The sequence below is a fragment of the Sabethes cyaneus genome, chromosome 1 (genome assembly GCF_943734655.1).
Source record: "Sabethes cyaneus chromosome 1, idSabCyanKW18_F2, whole genome shotgun sequence".
Classification (NCBI taxonomy): Eukaryota; Metazoa; Arthropoda; class Insecta; order Diptera; family Culicidae; genus Sabethes; species Sabethes cyaneus.
Window position 1 is genome coordinate 139,005,819 of NC_071353.1, and position 23,436 is coordinate 139,029,254.

Genomic DNA, 23,436 nt, shown 5'->3' on the forward strand with positions numbered 1-23,436 from the left:
ATACAAATAAAAGAACATTAAATACTCCTAGTCCCGCCGTCTGACCCGTATCCGTAAGCCATCCTTCGGTCGCAGGATAAGCTCCCCCAGCAGGGTGAGATCTTCGCGTCGGTCGATCGCCTCGATGCGGTACTTTCGCAGTACGGCCGAGATGATCGATTTCTCCTCCAGCACGGCGAACTTCTGGCCGATGCAGTTGCGCGGGCCGGCACTGAACGGAATGTACGCGTACGGATGCCGGCCGCGGCAGTTCTCCGGCAGGAAGTTGTCCGGGTTGAATTTGTCCGGATTGGGGAACACCTCCGGGTTCCGGTGCAGTTGGTAGACCACAATCATCGCTGTCGTTCCGGCAGGGATAGTGTAGTTGTCGATCTGGACGTCTTCGATCAGCTTGCGGGCGATCAGCGGCACGCTCGGGTACAACCGGAGACCCTCCTTGATGCAACACTCGAGGTATTTCATTTCGTTCAGCTCGTTCATGGTGGGAAACCGCTCCCGGTCTCCGCCCATGATGTGATCAATTTCCTCTACGATACGATCCTGGATTGTGGGCTCTGCGCCCAGTAGCAGCAGGATCCAGGAAATTGCTGCCGATGTGGTGTCGTGGCCTTCGAACATGAAGGTGTCCACTTCTTCGCGGATGTCTTCATTCGACAGTACCGTACCGTCCTGTGATGCTTCGATTAGCAGATCCAGGAAAGCTAACCGTTTCTTACGACCAAACTCTTCGGGATTATTGTTGCTGTCAAGAGTTGAGGTTTGTTCCGGGATGCCTTCTTTTGAATTATGATTAGCATTCTTCTGCCTGCGAATTTCTTCCTTGCGTTCACGGATTACCCGATTTGAAAACTCGTGCAAAATTGATAGACACCGTTGGTGGTTGCGGTAGTCCTCTGTGCGTTTGAATATAACGTCCGGTTGAAGCCATATCTTTTGCTGACGGTTCTGGACAATGCCTCCAATTCTGTGGAAAAATAATCAAATTATTAACAACCGTTGCTTTATGTCATAAATTTAACGTTTATAGGTTTACTGATAAACAGCTTTGACGTAATCGGAATCGGAGTTCAACTGTGCATTCACCAGCCGTCCCATAGCGGTCTCTATAAATTGTGACAAAAAGAAAAAGTTAGTTTCTATTACTGTCGTTCCATCATTTGCTTACGAACCACAGACGATATCCAGTGCACATAGCGTAACGTACGGAAAGCAATTGAATCCAGTCTCGTTGCCGAGCTCCCGTTCTAGCCGCTTGACCAGCACTGCGCTCTGTTCTTGGAAAATATCCACGAAGTCGTCTAGAATTTTGAAATGGAACGCTGGGGTGAGAATCTTACGTCTCGGGTGCCACTTCGGTCCTTGACTGGTGAGCAGTCCGGTACCGAGCCACGGTTTCAGAAATTCGTAGTCATTGCTTTTCTCGATGTGCTTCGGGCTGCCGAGAATGGGCTGCAAATGGAGGTAAAACATGACAGGGTTAGTAATGTAGATGTTTTAATGTTTTAAAGCACAATATTCATATGTATAGAATGGACTGTATTTAGTTCTGATGTGGCAGGGTCGGTATGCGAGAGATCTCGTCGTACATGGCGATCCAGAGCGTAGGACCGAGAACCGAGGCGTGTCTAACACCCGCGGTAACTTTGTACTTCTTTGCACCATCCGCCGTGTCGAAGTAGTTTCTGCTAGTCCGGTATCGCTTTCCATAACGGGAGTTAGCCTATTTAATATCACCCGATCTAGTAACTTCCCTAACGTATCGCGTAAGCAGATAGGCCTGTATGACGAGGGATCTGCTGGTGGTTTCCACAGTTTTGGTAATATTACCAATCCTTGAACTTTCCATTGGTCTGGAAACTCGCATGCCTTTAGACAGTTTTGAAGCGCCTCCCTAAACATATCAGTATCCTACTTGGATCTCCGCCTCGTTCAGTATCCCATCAGGACTGGGTTTCTTCTTCGTCTTTAAACCCTTGTTGGTAATCACAATGAGCTTCTTGGAGTCAGGGCGACATTTGTTTGACCATACGCGGTCGGAGGCTACTCCACTGGATCGTGCTGCGAAAATAACCCTTCCACGGTGACTTGCGTGTGCAGATTTGCTACCAAGTCGTTGCATCCTCTTTTTCATTACCACCAGGTAAATACTGCCTTAGAATTTTGGATCCACTTCGCGGCATAACCTCTTTATTGAGCGCCTGACTGGTCGCTCTAAGCTCTAACCCACACATTGGTTTGGGCCCTTTGCATAAGCCTTCTCGCCCTGGAGCATGGTTGTATCCCATTCTATCGTTACGATGTTTGTCAGCTCATTAGCAGTCAAGTTCAAGCGATTGCTTTCTGCTCTGTGTGCTTCCATGAATAGGTCTATAAACTAAACGGCATCTTAACTCTGTAGTAGATCTGTCGTATAGGAGAGAAGGTCATCGGGGATATGAACGCCCAGGTCGTTAGAGAAAAAATGTATAGCCCGGCAATAGAACCCTACAAACTACACACTGACTCGAACAATAACGGCCAACGATACATAAACTTCACAGCTTCCCGAGGCCTGGTGATCCGAAGCACCTTTTTCCCACACAAAAATATCCACAAAGCCACCTGGAAATCACCTGACCAACGTACAATGAACCAGATTTACTACGTTCTTAAAAAAGCAAAGCCATGGGCATAAACGTCCTGTTGAGAACTTGACCCTTTTTTATCGACAGACTTCGCAATCGCGAGGAACTATACTGCGCCGCCCAAGTGCCTGATATGTACCGGCCAACGGGACGCTAAGCACACAACAGGAGGCCCAAAGTACCCGGCAGGCGCGCCGGCAACTAAAACACAGGCGTAGTGCAGGTAACGCAACTAAACTTGAATCACTGCTACGCGGCCGAGCAGCTGTTGTACCAAGTAGTTACTGAGTCGTTGACGGACATTGCCATCATCTCGGACCCATACCGCATCCCTGCCGGAAACGGTAACTGGGTCTCGGATAGGTCTGGGACGGCGGCTATATGGACGACAAGGTTCCCGGTTCAAGAGGTTGTGTCAACTGCAGACGAGGGATTTGCGGTCGCCAAAGTGGGTGGAGTGTTCTACTGCAGCTGTTATGCTCCGCCAAGTTGGTCTATCGAGCAGTTTACGCAGATGGTAGACCGAGTATCAGTTGGGCTGACTGGTCTAAGGCCGTTGGTTGTGGCGGGCGACCCTAACGCTTGGGCGGTAGAGTGGGGAAGTCGCCGCACGAACCATAGAGGTCGGATTCTGCTTGAAACTCTGGCAAAGCTCAACGTAGAACTGGCCAACGGCGGCACCACAAGTACCTTCAGTAGGAACGGTGCGCAGTCTATCATCGACGTGACATTCAGCAGTCTTGGTCTGATAGGAGACTGGAGGGTAGACAATGGTTACATTCACAGTGACCATCAGGCGGTCCGCAATTGTGTCGGTCAGATGGCGAGGCGGCAGGCGGCGAGTAGAGCCGATACTCCAACCACCCGTGGAAGACATCATACTTCGATCCCGAAGTGTCTGTGGAAGCGATCCGGAGATAGTGCGGGATCCGAACGCTGATCATTTGGTTGAGGTACTGTCACGGGCATGTGACGCTACCATGCCTAGGAAAGGTCGACCTATGTATGGAAGGTCACCGGCTTACTGGTGGACAGATAAAATAACGGAACCCTGCGGAGCGTGCTTTCGTGCGGTGAGAATTATGCAAGAGCTCGTTCGGACGAAAGCAGGGCTGAATGTCGAGTAGCATTTGTTGCTGCACGCGCAGCGCTTGAGAGTGGGATAAAAGCTAGTAAAAGAGCCTGCTTTGAAAGGTTATGTGCTAGTGCCAATGCGAATCCGTGGGGTGATGCCTACAGGGTCGTAATGGCAAAGACCAAGGGCGTGATGGCGCCCGCAGCGCAATCGCCAGAGATGCTGGAGCGGATCATCGAGGGTTTCTTTCCGCGCCACGAGCCAAGGGCCTGGCCCCAGGCCGCTGAGTCGTCCCACGGCCGACGTTCCAGTATCTCAGACCATCACGTAGGATGTAACGTAGGCTACGGCGGTTTAGAGGTAGGGGAGAAAGTGACGGTTACGAACGAGAAACTCATTGAGATCGCTAAATCCCTAAAGGCGAGCAAGGCACCGGGGCCAGACGGAATCCCGAATATGGCCATTAAAGCGGCTATTCTAGAGGCTCCCGAATTATTCGGGGCAGTAATGAGTAGACGGTTTGAAGCTGGCCACTTCCCGGACAGATGGAAGCGACAGAACCTGGTCAATTGCCGAAGCCGGGAAAACCTCCGGGTGTCCCCTCGTTATATAGGCCGATCTGTCTGCTCGAAACTGCCGGTAAGGTGCTGGAGAGGGTTATCTTTAACAGACTCGTAAAGTACACTGACAAACGGTCTGTCAAGGAACCAATTCGGCTCCCGAAAAGGCAAATCTGCGGTGGATGCCATCTTGCCTGTCACTAAGATAGTCGAGGTGGCAATCCTGCACAAGAGGACAGGTATCCGCTATTGCGCAGTTGTCACGCTCGACGTGAGAAATGTGTTTAATAACGCTAGCTGGTACTCCATAGCCAACTCGCTTCGGATCGTCCAAGTGCCGGTGTCGCTATACAGGATTCTGGAAAATTATTTTCAGAATCGTGTGCTATGCTACAACACGGAGGAGGGTCCGAAGTGCGTTCCAATCACCGCAGGGGTTCCGCAAGGTTCCATACTTGGTCCGGTGTTGTGGAACGTCATGTATGACGAGGTGTTGAAGCTAAAGTTCCCGGTAGGGGTGGTGATTGTCGGCTTTGCAGGCGACATCACCTTGGAAGCCTACGGTGAATCTATCAGAGAGGTTGAGTTAACGGCTGCCCACTCTGTAAGCATTGTTGAAGATTGGATGCGATTCAGGAAACTGGAGTAAGCGCATCATAAAACGAAGGTTATCGTGGCGAACAACCGCAAGTCGCAGCAAGCAAATATCAGCGTTGGGGACTGCACTATTTCGTCAACGCGGTCCTTAAAACTCCTGGGAGTCATGGTCGACGACAAGCTCAAGTTCGGGAGCCACGTCAACTATGCCTGCAAGAAGGCTTCCACAGCTATTTCGGCATTGTCTCGTATGATGTCTAATAGCTCTGCGGTATATGGCAGCAAGCAAAGGCTATTAGCCAACGTGGTCCAATCCATACTCAGGTATGGTGGGCCGGTGTGGTCATCGGCGTTAGGTACCAAAAGCTATCTAGCCAAGCTGGAAAGCACCTATCGTCTCATGTGCTTGAGAGTGGCGAGTGCGTATTGTACAGTTTCACATGACGCAATCTGCGTCTTAGCGGGTATGATGCCTATTGGCATCATCATCAGCGAGGGCGTAGAGTACTTCAACCAACGTGGAACTAGAGGCATACTTAGAACCACAAGATCGGCCTCGATGACCATATGGCAGCGGGCATGGTCTAATTCCACAAAAGGCCGGTGGACACATCGACTTATCCCGGAACTATCCGGGTGGATCAACAGGCGTCACTGCGTAGTCAACTTCCACCTGACACAGATTCTGTCAGGGCGTGGTTGTGTTAGATAGTATCTGCACAAGTTTAGGCATGCGGAGTCCCCCGCGTCACCCGAATGCGTGAATGTTGAGGAAACTGCAGAACATGCTTTCTTCATATGCCCTCGCGGGCGCGAGAAACAACATGTTGGCAGTGAGCGGACAGGACACTACTCCGGATAACTTAGTCCAAAGGATGTGTTCTAGCTCGGACGTCTGGGGAGTGGTGAATGCGGCTGCTACCCAGATTGTACTTGTGCTACAAAACCGCTGGAGAGCCGATCAACGGCGAATAAACAGCCTAACTACCATAGTCCAGTAGTTATTTAAGCGAGTGCGTTAAGCACAATAGCCCCTCTCTGAAGTAATACCGATAAGGTGGTGCCAGAGGGATTGAGGCTGGAGACTCGCGTAGGGTTTTAGTGTGTCGGGATCCTCACGCCCCATTTGGGGGGTCGGGATACCTAAACCCCACTCCCTGAGTTGTCTTCTCAGGTGTCTGATAGCACCGTATCTTCTAAGGTGCTCAGCAGATTTCCCTACTCGTAAAAAAGTCATTTTGCAAAACATTTTTTTCGAAAACTCCGATTTGACGGTGATTTTTCAGCTTGCATGCAAGTGAATACCACATTATGAGCTCACCAAAATTCTGTATTCGTGTTTGTTCGACTATGTTGGCATGGCAGTATGAATATTAGCACTCACTCACACAGATGCATCCAGGGACCACCTTGGCCGGTAGAGCGAGCTACCATCAGCGTCTTCGGAATATTGGTAGAGTTGCCAGTCTTCTTGTTATGGGGTCTTCGATGCAAGCCAAACTTTGCGACACCAATAAATCGAGTCCGGTTGAGCTGAAATCCGGGTGTTTTTTTTTTGAGGTAGGGTTTATTTCTAATTCCCGTCGTAGTAAGGAAAGCCACTTTAATTTTCATCATTTCTTAGGTGGATTTAATAAATACTTCAAAAGCTCTGCTGCTTATTTGACTCAAACACACTTACCTTCCGATCCGTGCCCTTTGAATTCACTAAAAAGCGATGAATAAAGCATTTGATTGAAATTACGCAACTGCCTTTATATCTTAAATTCGTCGTACCGTTTTAAAATCCGTCCATCAAAATTTTTCATCGTCCGAACTAAAAATCACAATAATGTTTACGAAGCATGCATTTGTGTAGGACAGCATGACAAATGTTATTCTGCAAAATTTCTGTAGGTTATGCAAGTTTTCCCGGCTGCAGAATAACAACAATGCGTTGCGTGAGTTATTTTCATTTTATGAATGACGGAAATTGAAACGATTAGTCGACATTTTCTTCTTCGTCGCACGAAAAAACGTAGGAAATTTGGCTGCTAGGAATTCTTTAATGAAAAAAAAAAGCATTTAAATAGATCTCAGCTCACTTTGATTGATCGCGTATGAGAGGCAACAAACTAAAATCTTGTGGAATAACTAATTTTGCATTGTATGTCATAAAAATCGCTGCTATTTTTAATAATTTGTGTTGGATAGGACGGGAATAGGCAATTACAACAAAGCAGCAATATACCCCAATGAACATTTTGTAAGTTGATCCGCTTGAAAATTCGGAGGTCACTTTTTCCCATAGATTCGTGCAATTAACGTGCATTTGCCGTCTTTGACCGAAAGATGTTTCGGACTATTTTTGGTGGAGTACAAATGGAAAGCAGACGTATGAACCGCGAACTGCAGGCATTGCTTGAAGAGACTCCCAACGTATATCTGGCAAAAGATAGGAAGCTACGGTGGGTCGGCCACATCGCATGAATGCCGGACGGCTGTATAGCGAAATCGTCTCTTCAAGAACCCCACCGGCACCAAAAATAGAGGGGCTCAACGTGTTAGATGACTCGGCAAGCTTGTAGCCGAATTGCGTGTGTCGAGACGTTCAACGAATTAGACAAAAGTCTATTGGTCCAAAACCGTTCTGTAGTTCTTGATACAGAAGTAAGAAGCAAAGTATGGATCGTCTAGATACTCTGTTTCCTTCTTGACTGACGTAATATAATTGTAGCTAGCATGCCATCTCTCTATGGCGGTGCTCCTATCATCTGTCACACCCCAGGTAACCAATAAGCATTAGTATAAGCAGTAAATCAATCGTTTATTAGCATCCCTGGCGTTTTATACTGCAGGTTGCTATTTATCAGCCTTTTGACTGCAAAATTGTTGTAAATTGGCATCCACAATTCTATTTAAATTCTCCTTGTCGATAACTAGCTGCAAAAAAGCATTGTCAGCACTATAAGAGGGCTAGCAGTAAAGTGGCCGCATATTTTGACAAAACAGCATTTATGTAGCATTTAAGGTAACTTAAATGCTTATTGGCTTGCATTTAAATTGCATGGGAAATGCTTATTGGTTACCTAGGACGTTACACACGCCATAATGACACTTCCGGAGCAGTGGTTTTGATCGTATTGTAGACATGTCTCCACAGTTCGATCGTACTTCGCAGCTAAGCAATGGCACTTGGGGAGCTAACAGTGGATAGTGATTTGAGTCTACGCTTGGTAGGCCGCCCGTCTGTTTCGTTTGAAAATATCAGTTCATCGATCAGAACGGACGATCGACGATCTAAAAGCAGGTTTCTCAATATAAGTGCCTCCAGGTGTGGCTCCAAAAGTCGGGAATGCAACGGCCATAATAAGTGTTGTGCTATACCGTAGCTTTACCGTCTTTGTTAGTGAAGATTAGCAGAAAAACTAAAGTTTTCAACTGAAATAACTCATATTGTATCATCTGCTGTTTATCTTAATGTACAAGATTTAGTATCTCCATTATTGGATTATTTATGGTTACTGTACTCATAGTATGAATCGAGAGAATTACCAATCAATAAAGATGCTTTACTTCATCGCAAAAAATGAAAAAAAAGCAGAGTGAACTCCCTCTATCAAACACCGTTCCAGTACCTGTATATATCAACCGGCTAACCCGTGTGCCAGCGCGCAACGCAATGTCAAGTTCGCATGACTCGTCGTAAAACAACACCCGACCAGCAGTAGAAAAAAAATCACCAAACAGCCCCCATTCACGGGCTTGCACCTCACAAATCGAGTTCAATTACCTCGCAAGTACCCGCCGCGCGCACCGACCCTGCTCAGTAGCGCGCAGTTATTGCCATTACCAGAATATGTATGCGCCGCGGTTTAAATTTTACTGACCTACCCGAATAGCCCGAATGACTGACTTGCACGCCGAAATCAAGTTTTTCGTCGTTCACATTTTGTGCTTGCAATTGCCCTCCAATGCTCCGCGCTCCGCTGGACAATTGATGCACAGGTGTGCGACGCTGCTGGTCCCTATCCATCACGGCACGAAGCACCACGCGGTTATTGATAAACTTGATTTTTTCGTAAGTGTCGAATGATGTTTTGTTTATATGTCGACCTCGAGCCAACCGGTGTTTACATTATTCAAAAAAAAAATGAAGAGTTTATTTCAATAGTCAATGTTTGTCACGCGGTACAGTGCCTACAGGTGTCTACGCATGAGGCTTTCAGTCCATTCATACATCGGCGGAATTCGATCCGCGCGTCGGTCTGTGGATTCACCTTGTGGGGCTTCCGCTGTGTGCCGTGCAAAATTGCTCTTGACATGATTGTGTGACACCTGGATGATTTTGAGATTTAGTGATTGAGATTAGATGCACATCTCAAGATTATTGCACATAGCCACGAGGTAAGATCTGGCGAAGCCAGATCCATTCCAATGCTTGTTTGAGCCTCGCCTGAAACAATGACTACCAATTTGGTCCCTTTTCTCCTAGGAGAATGACAAACATTAAGTCAACAACCGGCCAATTTTCCATAGAATTATTTATGTTCTAGTATCAGCGATGAGTTTTTGTTTCGGTTAAGTCCCTGGCGCAACGTGCTCGATATGGCATATTTTGTTTCTTTATTAGGTGTTTTCGCATACAACCAGAGTTACTGAATCAGTTTGGTAAATTTGGTTACGCTTTACGAATCGCAACTGGTTTTCTTTTAATCTGTTCTTGCTAAACTGGTTTTTGGTGGAACATCCTGGACGTCAATTTTGTACTTTTGGAAGCAGACAACAATGAATGCGACGATTGGGCATCGTAAACACGTCCCGTATCTTTTCACTACTGCAGTATAGTGGATTGTTTTTTGGACATTCAAAACCAAACTGCGAATGACCTTCACAAAGTTGTTGTCTCAAACCTGAATATGCAGCAAGAGCGATGAACTAAGTAATAAGATTACCATAATGCAATGCGCCGAAAAATGGCATCGAAAGAATGAATGAATACTCAAGATTTTTTACGCGAAAGATACGTTCTCGTAAAAGCCGCAAAACTTAATAAATTCGCTTAAACAAATTGTGTAAATTCCAAAAAAAACTTGTCTCATAAAAAGAGGCGTAAAAAACGACTTCAGTGCAGTTATATTAGGCCATTGCAAATCATTTTAAAAGTTTTTGTCCCTCCTCCCCTTGGAAATTGGCTTGAAAAATCGGGGGGCAAAAAAATAATTTGTAGGATATGAGCTAATTTTTTTTATAAAAGCAATTGTCTGTGGGCTGTACAGCCGTAAAAACTTGAAAAATGAGTTTACGAGTTGAGTTAACGCTTCTAGCATGAAATAGAAATGGAAATTCAAACAGCGGAAATGAAAATTCTTCACAATTTCCCGTACCGAAAATTCGGAGATACCATATTTCTAATAATATAACAATAGCAATTTTTAATCTTTACTAAATTGTATTCTTTTGACTGTTCGAGTTTTATTGTACTCTAGATGCGGTTTTTTGACACTAAACCGTTATAAATACGTAACCAAAACCAAAACTGCAACTTGGGCTCCCTGTCTACTATTTAGAATAATTATTATCTTAATTATTTTAGAACATTATAGAAGATGAGGAGAGTTAACTTGCGCGAGATTAGTGTCAAATTGAATTATTATAAAGAGAATTCAAATGTGTGTACCGTCATCCGGGGCGAGATTGTGCCAAAAAAAGCATATATTTTTGTTCTTTGGCTCAGTATACACACAATTTAGGAACTAAGTTGATTTCAAACCTGTCAATATATACTAAATTGTTCAATTAACAACTACCGTAGAGATGGTTTAGTTACAATGAAACCTAGTTTTACTGGAAGTGCATGAACTTTGGCACAATCTCACCTCTTCTAGGGGGTGCCAAAAACATTGTGCCAAAAATATAAAGTTAGGCTAAAAACCTAAACAGTGAACATTAACATGTTTATAAACAATACACATGAATATCAGTATAAAGTAGTTCATATGGGGCCGTCCATGAACTAAGTGGACTATTAGGGGCAGGGGATCGGCCAAAAACGACGCATCATACAAAAAGTATGAACGAAAATAACCCGGAGAGGTCTGAAATAACTAAAAATGAATTCGAAGTCAATGGACAGCCTTTATATAGCCAGTAGCGTTTCTAGGGTTAACAAGAGGGAGATGTGTGAAGAGGTGTATCCTAAGGGGGCATACATATTTGATCATTTAACAAAAGTAACCATTACTTCATCGAGAACCCACGGCCGCAGAACATCTGGCCTATGCCCCCTCCCTCCCTCCTCCTTAAAACTGGCGGTTTATACACGGTATAATATATTCGTCTTATATTAGAGTGTTTATTTAAAGTATCTGAAATTTCTAGAGAAAAAGTAGAAATTAGTTTAAATTATTTAGCAGACCTATAATGCTGTTTGCTCCAAAATGGATGATGCAATCTAATCTGTCAAAATATTGAGCTCGATAGTAAAGAATGTGAGTGTACTGGTGTATACTGACGTATTTTTGTTGTGTATGTGAAATCCACAAATTGGATCGATCATTATGGCTTGGCACAATCTCACCCCCGTGAAGCTCGAAAAGTACAAAGTTTCGAAAAAAATTATTTTCCTAATCAAAACTTATACAACGCATAATAACCTTTCAATACATTGTAAATGATTAGTTTATATACCTTCAAGATAGCAAGGAGATGCGATTTCTTGTTTGAGTTGGTTTATGCGGGACATGTTTTACAGGCGTTATTTCCGAGTATTTTTCATCGCGAACTTTGAAACCCTGTTGAGGCTAAATAGTTTGCTAATATTATCTGTGTTTCATTCTAAGTTATGAATAAATATATTATGTTCATCATCATTTTGAATTTAGGTCACCAGTTTCTTTAGATATAATAAATTTTCACAAATAAACAGTTTTGGTTTTTGGCACAATCTCACCCCCGTGGCACAATCTCACCCCGGATGGCGGTATTAAAACTTTATATGGAAAGATATGTCAGAAATTAGCTAAGGTGCTAATTGAAAAAAAAAATCAAATAAATTAGCCTGAAAATATCCAAATAATCGATTATAGAAGCCAATGCCACTATCATACGGAAGAATTAAGAAGACCGCTATTCTAGACAGGCTTCATTCTCGGTTTTTTGCTCATTAGATGCTCATTTGACTACAGCGCCTCAACTAAACAAAATTCGAAAACGTAGTGTAGAGGGCAGTTGTAGAGCTAATTATTATGTACATTATTGTTGAAGAAAGTATAGTTTTATCTTTTGTATTTACGGCGCTAGGCGATTGTTACCCCGTTGGTTGCCAAATGAGCGCTCTTTTTGCTACCAACGCGGTAGTAGCCTAATAGCACAGTAAATACAAAAGATAGAACTATACTTTTTTCAACAATAATATAAAGATTTTTTTGAAACGGTGGTTCTACAATTGATGAAGTAGGGGAAAGAAATGAAAATTTTTTGGCGAAGAAGTGGAAAAGTGAGGGGGACGGTATTGGTAGCTACGCTTAACAAGTAGTCGTTTTGACTTATTTGAGTCGTTTTGAATCTGTGATTATAACCGGATTCGAACACACAACACCCGCCAGCGCATGTGGTTCGCTGGTACTTGTACCTTTGAACCATAGAGGCGCTGGACAAAATCCGGGTTGGTTAGTTTACATTAGAAAGCTTAAGAGTATTTTATATTGCAGTTTATAATGGATTTATCGACTATCCGTTCCAATGAAGTCATTGTAAAATCAAGCTTTACTATGGAACGATACGATTATAAATGTCAACAGCATTCACGGAGGACATTTACCTTCGAATATCCCGGAGCATTGCTGTGTAAAACCAATGATGATAAAAGTGAACTGAGTTCGGTAAAAGATCGAATCAAAGGAGAAACGCAAAGTTATGAAGAAAATCTTGTAACAGGATTTAAATCTTGTAGGCTTAACACAAAGTAGATTGGAAAAGAAACGTAAAAATGCTATACAATCTCGAATACTTTTTGATAAAAATTTGAGGCAACCTCAAGTATAAACCTATACTAATTTTGACCGGTCGATTATATATTCTAAATTAGTAAGGTACAGATTTACTACCGTACAGAATTATTATTATTATTATGTAAGCGTACCTCTACCGCACTAGCTTTGGAGATAATCACATACGGCATGGGACCGTTCCAAGCTCTACTGAAACCCTGCTGTCGTCCGTACAGTTTACGAATCGAGATGATGCGGTTGAAAATTTCTAAAAAAAAGTGAAGAAATAAAAGATTGAAATGTCAGGTAAAATAAATTTAATTTATTGAAAGAAATGCGAAGCAATTATTGTCTTTGTAAATTAACGTTATATTCTGAATACAGAAAAATTGTTTTTCTTTTCTCGATCAAAGTTACTATAAAATATATTCAACGTCAGCAGCATAATGATACGGAAAGCCTCTATGAACATACAACGGTTCACATAAGTATATATAAACATAAGTATACATAGATAGTAAACGACGGACGGAGTTATTTACTGTTAGATCATCGGTGAACGTCAAAAAGGTGAATGTTGGTCACATAAACTAGCTCCATTTGGCTGGTTTAAATTTCAGATTGAGCCTTACTGTATAGCTGAGTGTTAGGTATTAGCATATAACGTTTGACTAGCAGAAATTTAAAAAAAGAACCCAAAATCGGATAACGTGTCTGGTGGGGTCAGCAATCGCCTTCTATCGACAACATTCCCTTTGGTAGCAGCAATATCGGTCACCTAGGTATATTGAAATTGGCATCACACATCTTCGGAGAGTTAATAGTTTTCTATTTTTCTTTGTTTGAATTTGAATCAAAATAACAAAACATGCTGACGCGACTAGCTTGACATTCCGGTTTGGCAACAGATGCGCTGACGTTTCGATTTGCGAAACATTTCGCAGTCTATGATAGTGTTTGTATGAGACAAAAAAAAATTAGTGGAAAACGTGTTCGTTGCGGCGAAAACAAAACCATTTATTTTGAATTGGATTTTTTTCAGTCAATCCGTCAGGGAAAAATTGAACTCGCAAGCTTCTGATGCTTAAGCCCCAAACACAATGCATGCGGATTTTACTACGTTGCGGCAATTTGACAGTTTTCCATGGGTTTTCTGTCAAATTTCCGCAACGTAGTAAAATCCGTATGCATTGTGGTTGGGCCTTTAGCCGTTGCGTTGTTGTGGATCGATGCTGATCGATTACGTTGAACCCACCTGTAGCTTCCTGGGCAAACATTACCTACCTACCTGCAACAGCTAAGCGATAAATAGCAACTAATTTATGGTTTCGTCGCGTAGCAACCTTGGCTTTCGTTCCGTTTACCAACCCTGCTGGAGCAACGATGGAATTGATGAATTTATTGTCTTTTTAGGTTTTTAAGTAATTTAGCTTTCCTTGCCGAAATCGTCTGGTATAGAAATGTAGCTGAAGCTTATGTAACGAGTGATTTTTTGTTTTGCTATTCTCCGGTAGACGATTGCATCACTGTACAATATTTATTATTTTTATTTTTTTTTATTTTGGTTCCAAAAACAAAACAAATAATGAAATTTGTTCAAGTTTGTCGTGGTATTTTCGATTTACCAAAAAGTGGTAGTAAAAATTGATATAACAAACAAAAATGAAATTAAAAATAAAACAATATTATGTTACAAGAAAATTCAACTAGTTCATTTAACTAGTTTCGCTGTATTTTATGAACATTGCACTTTCTTTTACATTTGATATATTTTCTTCTGTTGCAATACCTACTGTACAAAATTGTTCTTGTTTCGGCGTAATATGAAATAATTTCCTTTACTTTCTTTACTTTATTGGCGACGATCCGTCATCGATCCTGCGCCGAATGAATTATGGTTTCGCAGTGCTATCGCTCCTGAGCTGCCGTTTTCAAATCCCCTCGAACACCAACTGATCGTGCGTCGTCCCTGACAGCGAACATTCATTGGGTGTGGGGTCTGCTTCGCAGTCTACGGCTTCTCTCTGGTTCTCTGCTGAAAATAGTTCAGGCTACTCTTTCATCGGGCATTTTGGCCACGTGCAGAGCTAACTGCGGCTTGCCAGATTGTTCTACCTTCACTATATCAGCATATTTGTATACTTGGTACAGCTCGTGGTTTATGCGTCTGCGCCGCACTCCGTTTTCCATTTTGTCACCAAGTATTGGTCGCAGAGTTTTACGCTCAAGAATCCCAAACATTCGTTAGTCAGCTTCCTTTAACGTCCATGATTCATGTTCGTACAGAGCCACTGGGAGGACTAGCGTTCTATAGAGCACCAGTTTTGTGCGAATTTGCAAACTACGAGGCTTCAGCTGGCTACGAAATCCGTAGAATACCCGATCCGCGGCTGCAATTCGTCGATTCACTTCGCGGCTCATATCATTGTGACATATCACGAGGATACCAAGGTATGTGAATACCTCAACTATTTCATATCGTTCCTCATCTAACTTCTCCTAGGCACCAAGACCGTTTGGACTTCCACGTTCCCTGCCAGCAAATGACTTTGTTTTGGCGATGTTAATGGTAAGCTCCAATTTTGCTGCTTTCCGTCTAAAAGGCCCAAAAGTCTCTTCCACTGATTTACGGTTGATACCGATGGTGTCGACGTCATCCACAAAACCAAGAAGTACAAGAGATTTCGTGATGATAGTTTCGTTCCTTTCCATGTTTGCTCTTCGTATTACACCTTCCAAGGCTATGTTGAAGAGCAGGTTAGAGAGTGCATCCCCTTGCTTCAGTTCATCTTGTTACCGTCGATTTCGGCAACAAGGCACTGAATGGACATTCAAGGCATGCTTTTAGTTTTTCTATGATAATTTAAATTCCATTATTCTGTGTTCCATTAATTTTGATTTCGTTTTCTTTCAAATTTTGGTGGCTCATTCTACTTGTATTAATTTTAAGTTAAGTTAAGTACTAATCCTAAACTCACCACTTTGCTAAATAGTCACCCAGCCCAGAATAAGCTTGGAAGACTACGCATGAAGTCGACAATACAATAATAAATTGTACAGACCAGAAAAAAGACGGCAAAGAACCGCATTAAAATATACAACCCTGAAAACGACTAATATCTCTGCGGCGAGTTTCAGATCGACAGAGAAGGAGAGTGTGACAGGGGGATAGAGAGTGATGACAGAGGAGCAAAGGGGATTCGTGGTTAGACCGATCAAGAGACAGGATCGTTGTTGCCTGTTCTCCAAATGGTATCATAAAGTTTCTCGAGGGTACAAAACCACGTGCCAAAGTTAGTCTGTCTGTCAACGAATTTGTTAGACTTCGCGAGCGTTAAAAAACTGCTCTGAAGAGGGTTACGACGCATCGTGAAACGACTAAGTCGTCTGACCGTCAAGCGGTTCCCTGTGATATTCCACTACGGTGGAATCGGAGAAAACCTTCATCATCTTGTAACCCGATTGGAATCGGCATTTGACCGCTGATTAAGCTAATGTCCCGCTCGTACGCGAAAGCCCTTCGGAGGAAACAACCACTGTCTAGGAGGCCGAGGCCCGGTTACGTACTATATACTACCCCATAGCGTTCTCAGCAGCGTGGCCCGGCGGGTCTTATATCTACAAGCATCCCGGATCCCGTTCCGGCAGAGTAAGAAGCGATTTCACGTGTCACCGGTGACAGCAGAGGTGCTGGTGGCCGACGAGTAACGCCATCGTCGAGTCACACGTGTTCATTGAGAGGGACGAACGCTTCGGAGGGGAAGGCCCGAAGAGGTCGGGTTGAGCCTGGCCCCCGCTCTTCGACGCCAGAACCGATGAGTCTCTTCTTTGTCCACGAGCGTCGTCAATAGAACGACCGTCAAGATCCAGGAAAGCTCGATTCACAGCCAAGGTACGTCACACTCTCTACCTCTCTACGTCTACAGGGCCCCAACAGTTCCAGTCGGCCGCACCGTTCAAATAATGCACGATTACATATAAATATAAGTATTAACATGATTTGCTTTGTATAACTTTTTCCTATACTGAGCCCTATGTCTGTCTTGCATGTGTATTTGGTGTTTTGTTCGCTTGATAATCCGAGGTAAGTTTCTGGGAAGTGAGTCTCCTCCAGTACATTGGTGGGCAGCCGACCCTGTAACCAAGAGTCCGACCGAGCTAATCGTCAGTTACAATCTAACGTCACGAAAGCGGCAGAGGTCTTACCTGCTATTCTGACGAATGATTTTGACCCATCCAGCGTCGCACGAATCAGCTTAATTAGTTTCGTCAGAAAAACGTGTTCTAGCATTATTTGTCAGCGCTCATTTCGTTTGACTGAATCGTGCGTCGACTTGAAGTCCACAAACCGATGGTGAATCTGCAATTTGACCTCCCGGAACTTGTCTAGTAACTAACGCAGGGTAAACTTCTGATCCGTCGTCGAGCGTTCCTCACAAAAACCAGCCTGGTACTTGCCGACGAAGGACTCCGCTAACGGTCTCATTCTACAGAACAGGATACGGGAAAGCACCTTATAGGTAGAACTGAGCAATGTAATGCCTCGATAGTTTTTACATTCGAGTCGATGTCGTTTTTTGAAAATAGGGCAAATGAGGCCATCTTCCGGCATCTGTTCATCCTTCTAGATCCTCCCTGCTTTTAGAAGATCAACCGGGATACCTGTTGTATAGACCAGTGATCAGGCCCCATAGCCTGCACACACTGCAAGATGTAGCTCTACCTTCCTCTGTAGAGCTAGGTGTTTCACTAGTCGAAGGCGGATGGAACAGGAAAATCCACGGCACAAGGTGCTCTCCCACGTTTTGTTACGTCGTCTGTGCCCAATAGCAAGAGATTTCGTACGGCAGTATCAGGTGGACTTTAAGCGGATCCGTGCTACTACGCATCAAATTTTCACTCTCGGACAAATACGCGAGAAGTGTGTGAAGTACAACGTACCCATGTATCATATTTTTGTGGATTTCAGGGTGGCATATGATACAGTCGAGCGCGAATGGCTATGGTAGATAATGCACGAAAACGGTTTTCCGGACCAACTGACCTCCACCGTACGCTTTGATCTGCATAAAGTTGACGATGTACAAAACGCAGACCGGTATTCTTCTATGGACTAGAGACAGTAACTTTACTTACGGAAGACATACGTGCACTTGCCGTATTTGAACGAAAGGTGTTGCGAACTATTTTTGGCGGAGTACAACCGGATAGCGTAGAGCGGCGTAGGTATATGAACCACGAGTGGCAGGCACTACTTGACGAAGTTCCCATCGCACGTCTTGCGAAATTTAGGAGACTACGGTGGGCTGGCCACGTCGCAAGGATGCCAGACGACTGCATTGAAATCCTTTTTCTTCAAGAGCACCACCGGCACTAGAAATAGATGGACCCAAAGTTTTAGATTGCTAGACCAGGTTGAAGTCGACTTGCGTGTGTCGAAACGCTAAACGAATTGACGACGTCCAGGACCTAGTACAATGGAGAGGAATTCTTAATACGGCAAGAACAACCCCGGTTCTCGGCTAGTAGAAGCAAGAAGTAAGTACTGTGTACTATGGAGTATAACTTTCAGACTCATAATCTGTTTGTGGACTTTAAGGCGGCGTACGATTCAGTCTAACGAAATGAGTTATAAAAGCTAATACATAGAACATGGTTTTTCGACGAAACTAGACACCAGATAGGTCAAAATCATGGGTTGGAATAGCGGGTGAGATCACAGCCGCACTCCTGACGTTGGGTGGACTAAAGCAAGGGGATGCACTCTCTAACCTACTATTCAATAACCGGGACCCGCGTTCGTTTGACCATTTATAATCTGAACACTTTTTAATTTAAATCCCGCTGGTTTGCACGACATGCAAATTAAAAATGGTTCAAATGTCATTCTCAACATGACATCATTTGCTTATGCGAACAATGCATATAAACACGATTTGTTTGTACTGAGCTAGTGTGATTAATCTGTTTTACATTCCGTTTTTCCAACGATTATGATCCGTTCGATTATGATCGGAGAATGAAATATTTACGGCTTGCAACTGCCAACTGAATCAAACCACCAAAACAATAACAAAGAGTAGGGCGACCAGTTCATACAAGTTTCAGCATGTTTGGGGTTGCCTGTTGTACAAATTAAAAACTAACCCCGTTAGTTTGCATGAGGAATCGTTCAAACGAACGGGGGTCTATGGTATTTGGTTGCTAACAGGGAAGTAGTTTGAAAGTTATTTCGCACAAAACTGGCTCTCTACCGAACATTAATCCTCCCAAAGGGCCCTTTATGGATATTAATAATGAACGCTGAAGGAAGCTGATCGACAAGTGCTTGGGGCTTTTGAGTCCAGTTTTACGATCAATTACGACCAAGACCAATTAAAATTTTACGACTTGGTGGCAATGTGGAAAATGTCGTGTGGCGCAGACGCATGATTCACGAGCTGTATCAAGTTTACAAATATACTGGTATAGTGAAGGTAGTACAATGTGGCAGGTTGCGGTGGGCTGGACACGTGGCCAGAATGCCGACGAAAGAGTAGCCAGAACTATTTTCAGCAGACATACGGGAGACTTGGTTCGAAACGATTAGAAATTGTAACTTGAATTACAGGTACATATTGGAAAAGAGTCTTAAATTTCCTTAAACGCATTGAAAAATTTAGTAAAAATTATTGCTATTATCCAAACAGCTATTCAATCAAAGTCTTCGGGCCAGAAACCCTTCTGAGTGAACTGGCAACCATACTATTTGGATGTCAAAAATATCTCTCTTGAACTGCTGGTTGCATGCTATAATCCTTATTGAGATGAAATATTTTGGCTGATTTTTGGGCATCTAGAGGCAACTACATTTCTCAACTGTTAGCATAAAAGGAGTCTTCATGAATTTCGTTCGTATTTAGTACTCACCTAACTAAACCTGACTTATCTTTTTGATCCTCTGGGTGTACTTTAAGGGTAAATCAAATTATGGCAAACAGGTCACTCACTGGGTGGCATCGAATTACCAGCATAGTTGGTTTTGGAAAAAATGCTTCTTCATACTTGGAAGCCGATATGTGCCCTCCGTCTTTATTTGCAAGCAAATAACATGGATGACGAATGATACGTGAGCAGAGTAGCCAATTCAACGAATGAATTTAAATAGGCATTTCTACGAAATACGGTGCGTAGTACGAAGACGCCTTTAATAAGGCAGTTGTTGCGTTCAATATTCCAATCGTTTTTCTCTAAAGACGAGTATTCATATGCGGTAGATACACACGTTTTCATAATGTTTAGTGTTATTATATAGCACTCCTACGATTGTAAGACAGAATGATCACGACTAGAATACGGATGCTTAAATACACTATAGTTTTATTGTTTGGGAAGTAGGCTCTGAGATCTATAGGTTCAACCGTCAATTATCCGTGCTTCAGCATTAAAGATATCAAAACTGCATGCTAAACTCATTTCCCAACAAAGAATGTGTAAATTTCCTTTTTATAAATCATTTCAAGAGACTCAAATTATACACTTTTTAATAAAACTATCAAATGTCTATAAACACCATGATTTTTTGATCGTCTTGATTTCGCTTTTCTATGTTTTATCACCACGAACCGACTTTCGCGAACGAAAATCGGTTAGCTAATTTTAGTGAAAAAAAAAAAACATTTGTTATGGTATAACAAAGGTAAAAACTTCGAAACGCGGGCAAACAACAAGTAGATATTTGAATTTTTTTCCCAATCAAACCAAGCTTAAACGGATACGACATGAAAGTGACAAGTATTGCAACAATGTTCTAATTTAAGAACAAACTTGTCAAAACTTTATATCAACAATTTGCGCAGTGTAAATTGAAAATTGCAGTGTGAATGTGTTGACTCTCAATAGAGTAATCCACACGATAAAATTTTGACATAAACTGGGGCTGTTGCTGAAGCTGTTTGCAGTAGGAATAATATCAACAATATCCAATTCCAAACATCCGGTTCCTCTCATCCATTATGTGCTCCCCTTTCAACCCTACACAAACGGGCCCCAGCTAATGTCATTCTCGTAAGTGATGTAACATTTGTCTGGAGCTAGACAGGCACCGATTTTTTTTAATTTTTCTTGTCAAAACATTAAAAGAAGATTGTCAAAAATACTTATTGATGCTTCAATAGCTGAGGTATTTTTAATTCCACCGTTTTTCAAAGAGGTCCAATGACCCCTTATACAACATTTTCAAATATTCGCATTATATATTTTTGGGCTTTGATAGTAAAGGTTAAACGTGCATCGTACAAAACCTGCTCTAACCATCTACCACTTTGAACGATCACATGGTAAAGATTGAATAGCAACGAATTGTTGTGGTCTCTGAGTCGTAGCGCTGACGTCCAACACGCTCAAGGACATTTTTTGTAATTAATATAACGAAAAAGAAAAAATCGGTTCGCTGTCCAAACTTTGCGCATAAGCTTGTCCTCCCATAAAAAATAGCGCAATCAGAAATCGAGTCGAATGCATTTATCCAGTTTTGGATTAGTTTTGTGCTTTGTACACACTATTTGGAACAAACGCCCAAAGACAGGTTTTTCTCGATTGATTGACTGCTATAGTTCGAATGGATTAATCCAATCAGTTTCGGCAGCTGATTTGTTGTTACACAACGAACAAGAAACCCAATATTGGCTTATTTGATTTGTACACTCAAGAAATATTTTATTCTATTACACATTTCAGTCCTTACCATCGTGGTCCACATTGATGTGCAAGCTGTTGCCCAGAAAGGGCATGCTAGCTGGTCCAGGAATTTTTTCGATTAGCTTCACAAGCCGCGCTCGCCGCTTATTGTACACGTAAATTGCACCGAAAACCATGCTCGCCAGGATTAGGGTGATCGGTGAAAAATAGGAAATAATTTTGATTGCCTTTGAGAGCAGCACACTGCTCTTGATGTACGATTCATACATTTTCTCAAACTGCCGTTCAGTCTTTTCGTTTGCTAAAAGTTATCCTTCATCCGGCGCAGTCACCACTATCACAGATCCTTCCGATAATCCCGTTTGCTAAAAATCGACGGACAACGCGTGGAACTCCGAATTATCTTCCGCGGTGGCCCGACTCGATTTATCTCGTGCGGCCGAATGATTGAAGCAGACTAATCTTGTTTTAAGCAGCTGACATATATTTATAACTTCTGGTACCAATTTTGCGTCTCGCGCGTGAAACAATGTCGCAGCAGCAGCACACTGATCAACGCTCAAGTTGCCTAAAGCCTCAGTCAGCGACAAGACACTTCCCCAAACACGATCGCGATCGCGCGCGCAGATTTTCAATGTTGCCGGGGAGCAACATTTTTGCTTCGTTAATTTTTGGACCTTTCGCGCGACAAAAGGTTCGTCGCTTCGGTTCAAGTCTTTTGAGCGGTTTTCGGCCCAGTGACGTCAACTGTGCAGCAACGCAGTGCAGTGGAGCGTGTTTGGATGTTTTTGGTACTATTCACTGTCTATGTATTTTGAAAAAAGCTATTGCGTAATGGATCTTTGGTCACCGGGTGGCGATCGAAACTAGTCAGTCGGTCGAAGCTTGCAACATTAGCATTAGTTTAGCCAGCTAGTTTATTTTCTTCTCTTTCTTTTAGTCGCAGGTGGCTTCGTTTTGGGAGACTGGAGATTAGGTATGTACTATTTATGTGGGTCACTGGTTGTTGCCTTGAACCAAGTGATACAATAGTCACCAATAATGAGTAAATTAACAATTATGTTTGTTGCTGGTTTCTAGGAATACCATAAAAAATAATAGTTTCAGTGATAACGAATGTTTTTATTTGCCATACCATGCGGTATCGAAATCCGTACAGCTTCGAAATCCGTACACCTAATACAATTTGCTTGATTATATGTATTAAAAAGTCTAAATGCAAAATATTAATAATAGGCCTAGACCCGTGGTTTATTAGCATTACGTCAATGTCAAAATATAGGTAGTAGGCCATCAAATACAAGTAATAAAAATTAAAACGTTAATGCCTATCAGATTTCCCTCTAAATTGGTTGTGTTGTTAGCAATTTGCTAAGAAAATAACTTCCAATAAAATGAAGTGTAAAGCGCACTTGAAGTGATTTTCCTATTTAAAATCCCGAAAATCAATTTGAACTAAAGGTGTTTATCGTTCTACAGCTTAATTTCATTCATTATGGCATTGAAATAATATTTATTCATCATAATTAGTACTGTACGGAATTTGATTCAGTTTTACTAGTTGAATCTAAATCCGTACACCTGTGCAGTATCCTTAGTGATCCAACTCTATTCTATGTTTTGCCAAACAAAATGCAAATAACTAAAGCTAAATATATGTCGATAAACTGGAAGATGGCAATTACGATAATACATGGTGGATAATCCCTTAATAAAAGCATCGAGATAGTTTAAGTTCCGGTCACTACGATAAGAGCTACTATATTGAATTGGTACTCTCGAAATACCGGAGTCTTTTCTGCAATTTTTCAGCTTTCCGTATAATTTGCAACAAAAATCAAGAAAAAATGTTATATATTGTTTATAAGTGAAGTTAATTTACTCTAAAATGTTAAAAAAGTTTGTTTCTAAGCCTAATATTTCCTGAGGCA

At 42.6% G+C, this 23,436-nt stretch overlaps 1 protein-coding gene across 1 annotated transcript; it reads right to left on the reverse strand.

Moving 5' to 3' along the window:
• Nucleotides 1-27: 27 nt before the first annotated feature.
• LOC128732894 (cytochrome P450 4c3) lies at nucleotides 28-21,774 on the reverse strand. Its single transcript, XM_053826325.1, has 5 exons — nucleotides 21,552-21,774; nucleotides 12,979-13,094; nucleotides 1,170-1,449; nucleotides 1,034-1,103; nucleotides 28-964 (listed from the first exon to the last, which is right to left on the reverse strand). Exons 1-5 carry the CDS (start codon nucleotides 21,772-21,774, stop codon nucleotides 28-30), a joined length of 1,626 nt encoding a protein of 541 aa, XP_053682300.1.
• Between the last annotated feature and the right edge of the window lie 1,662 nt (nucleotides 21,775-23,436).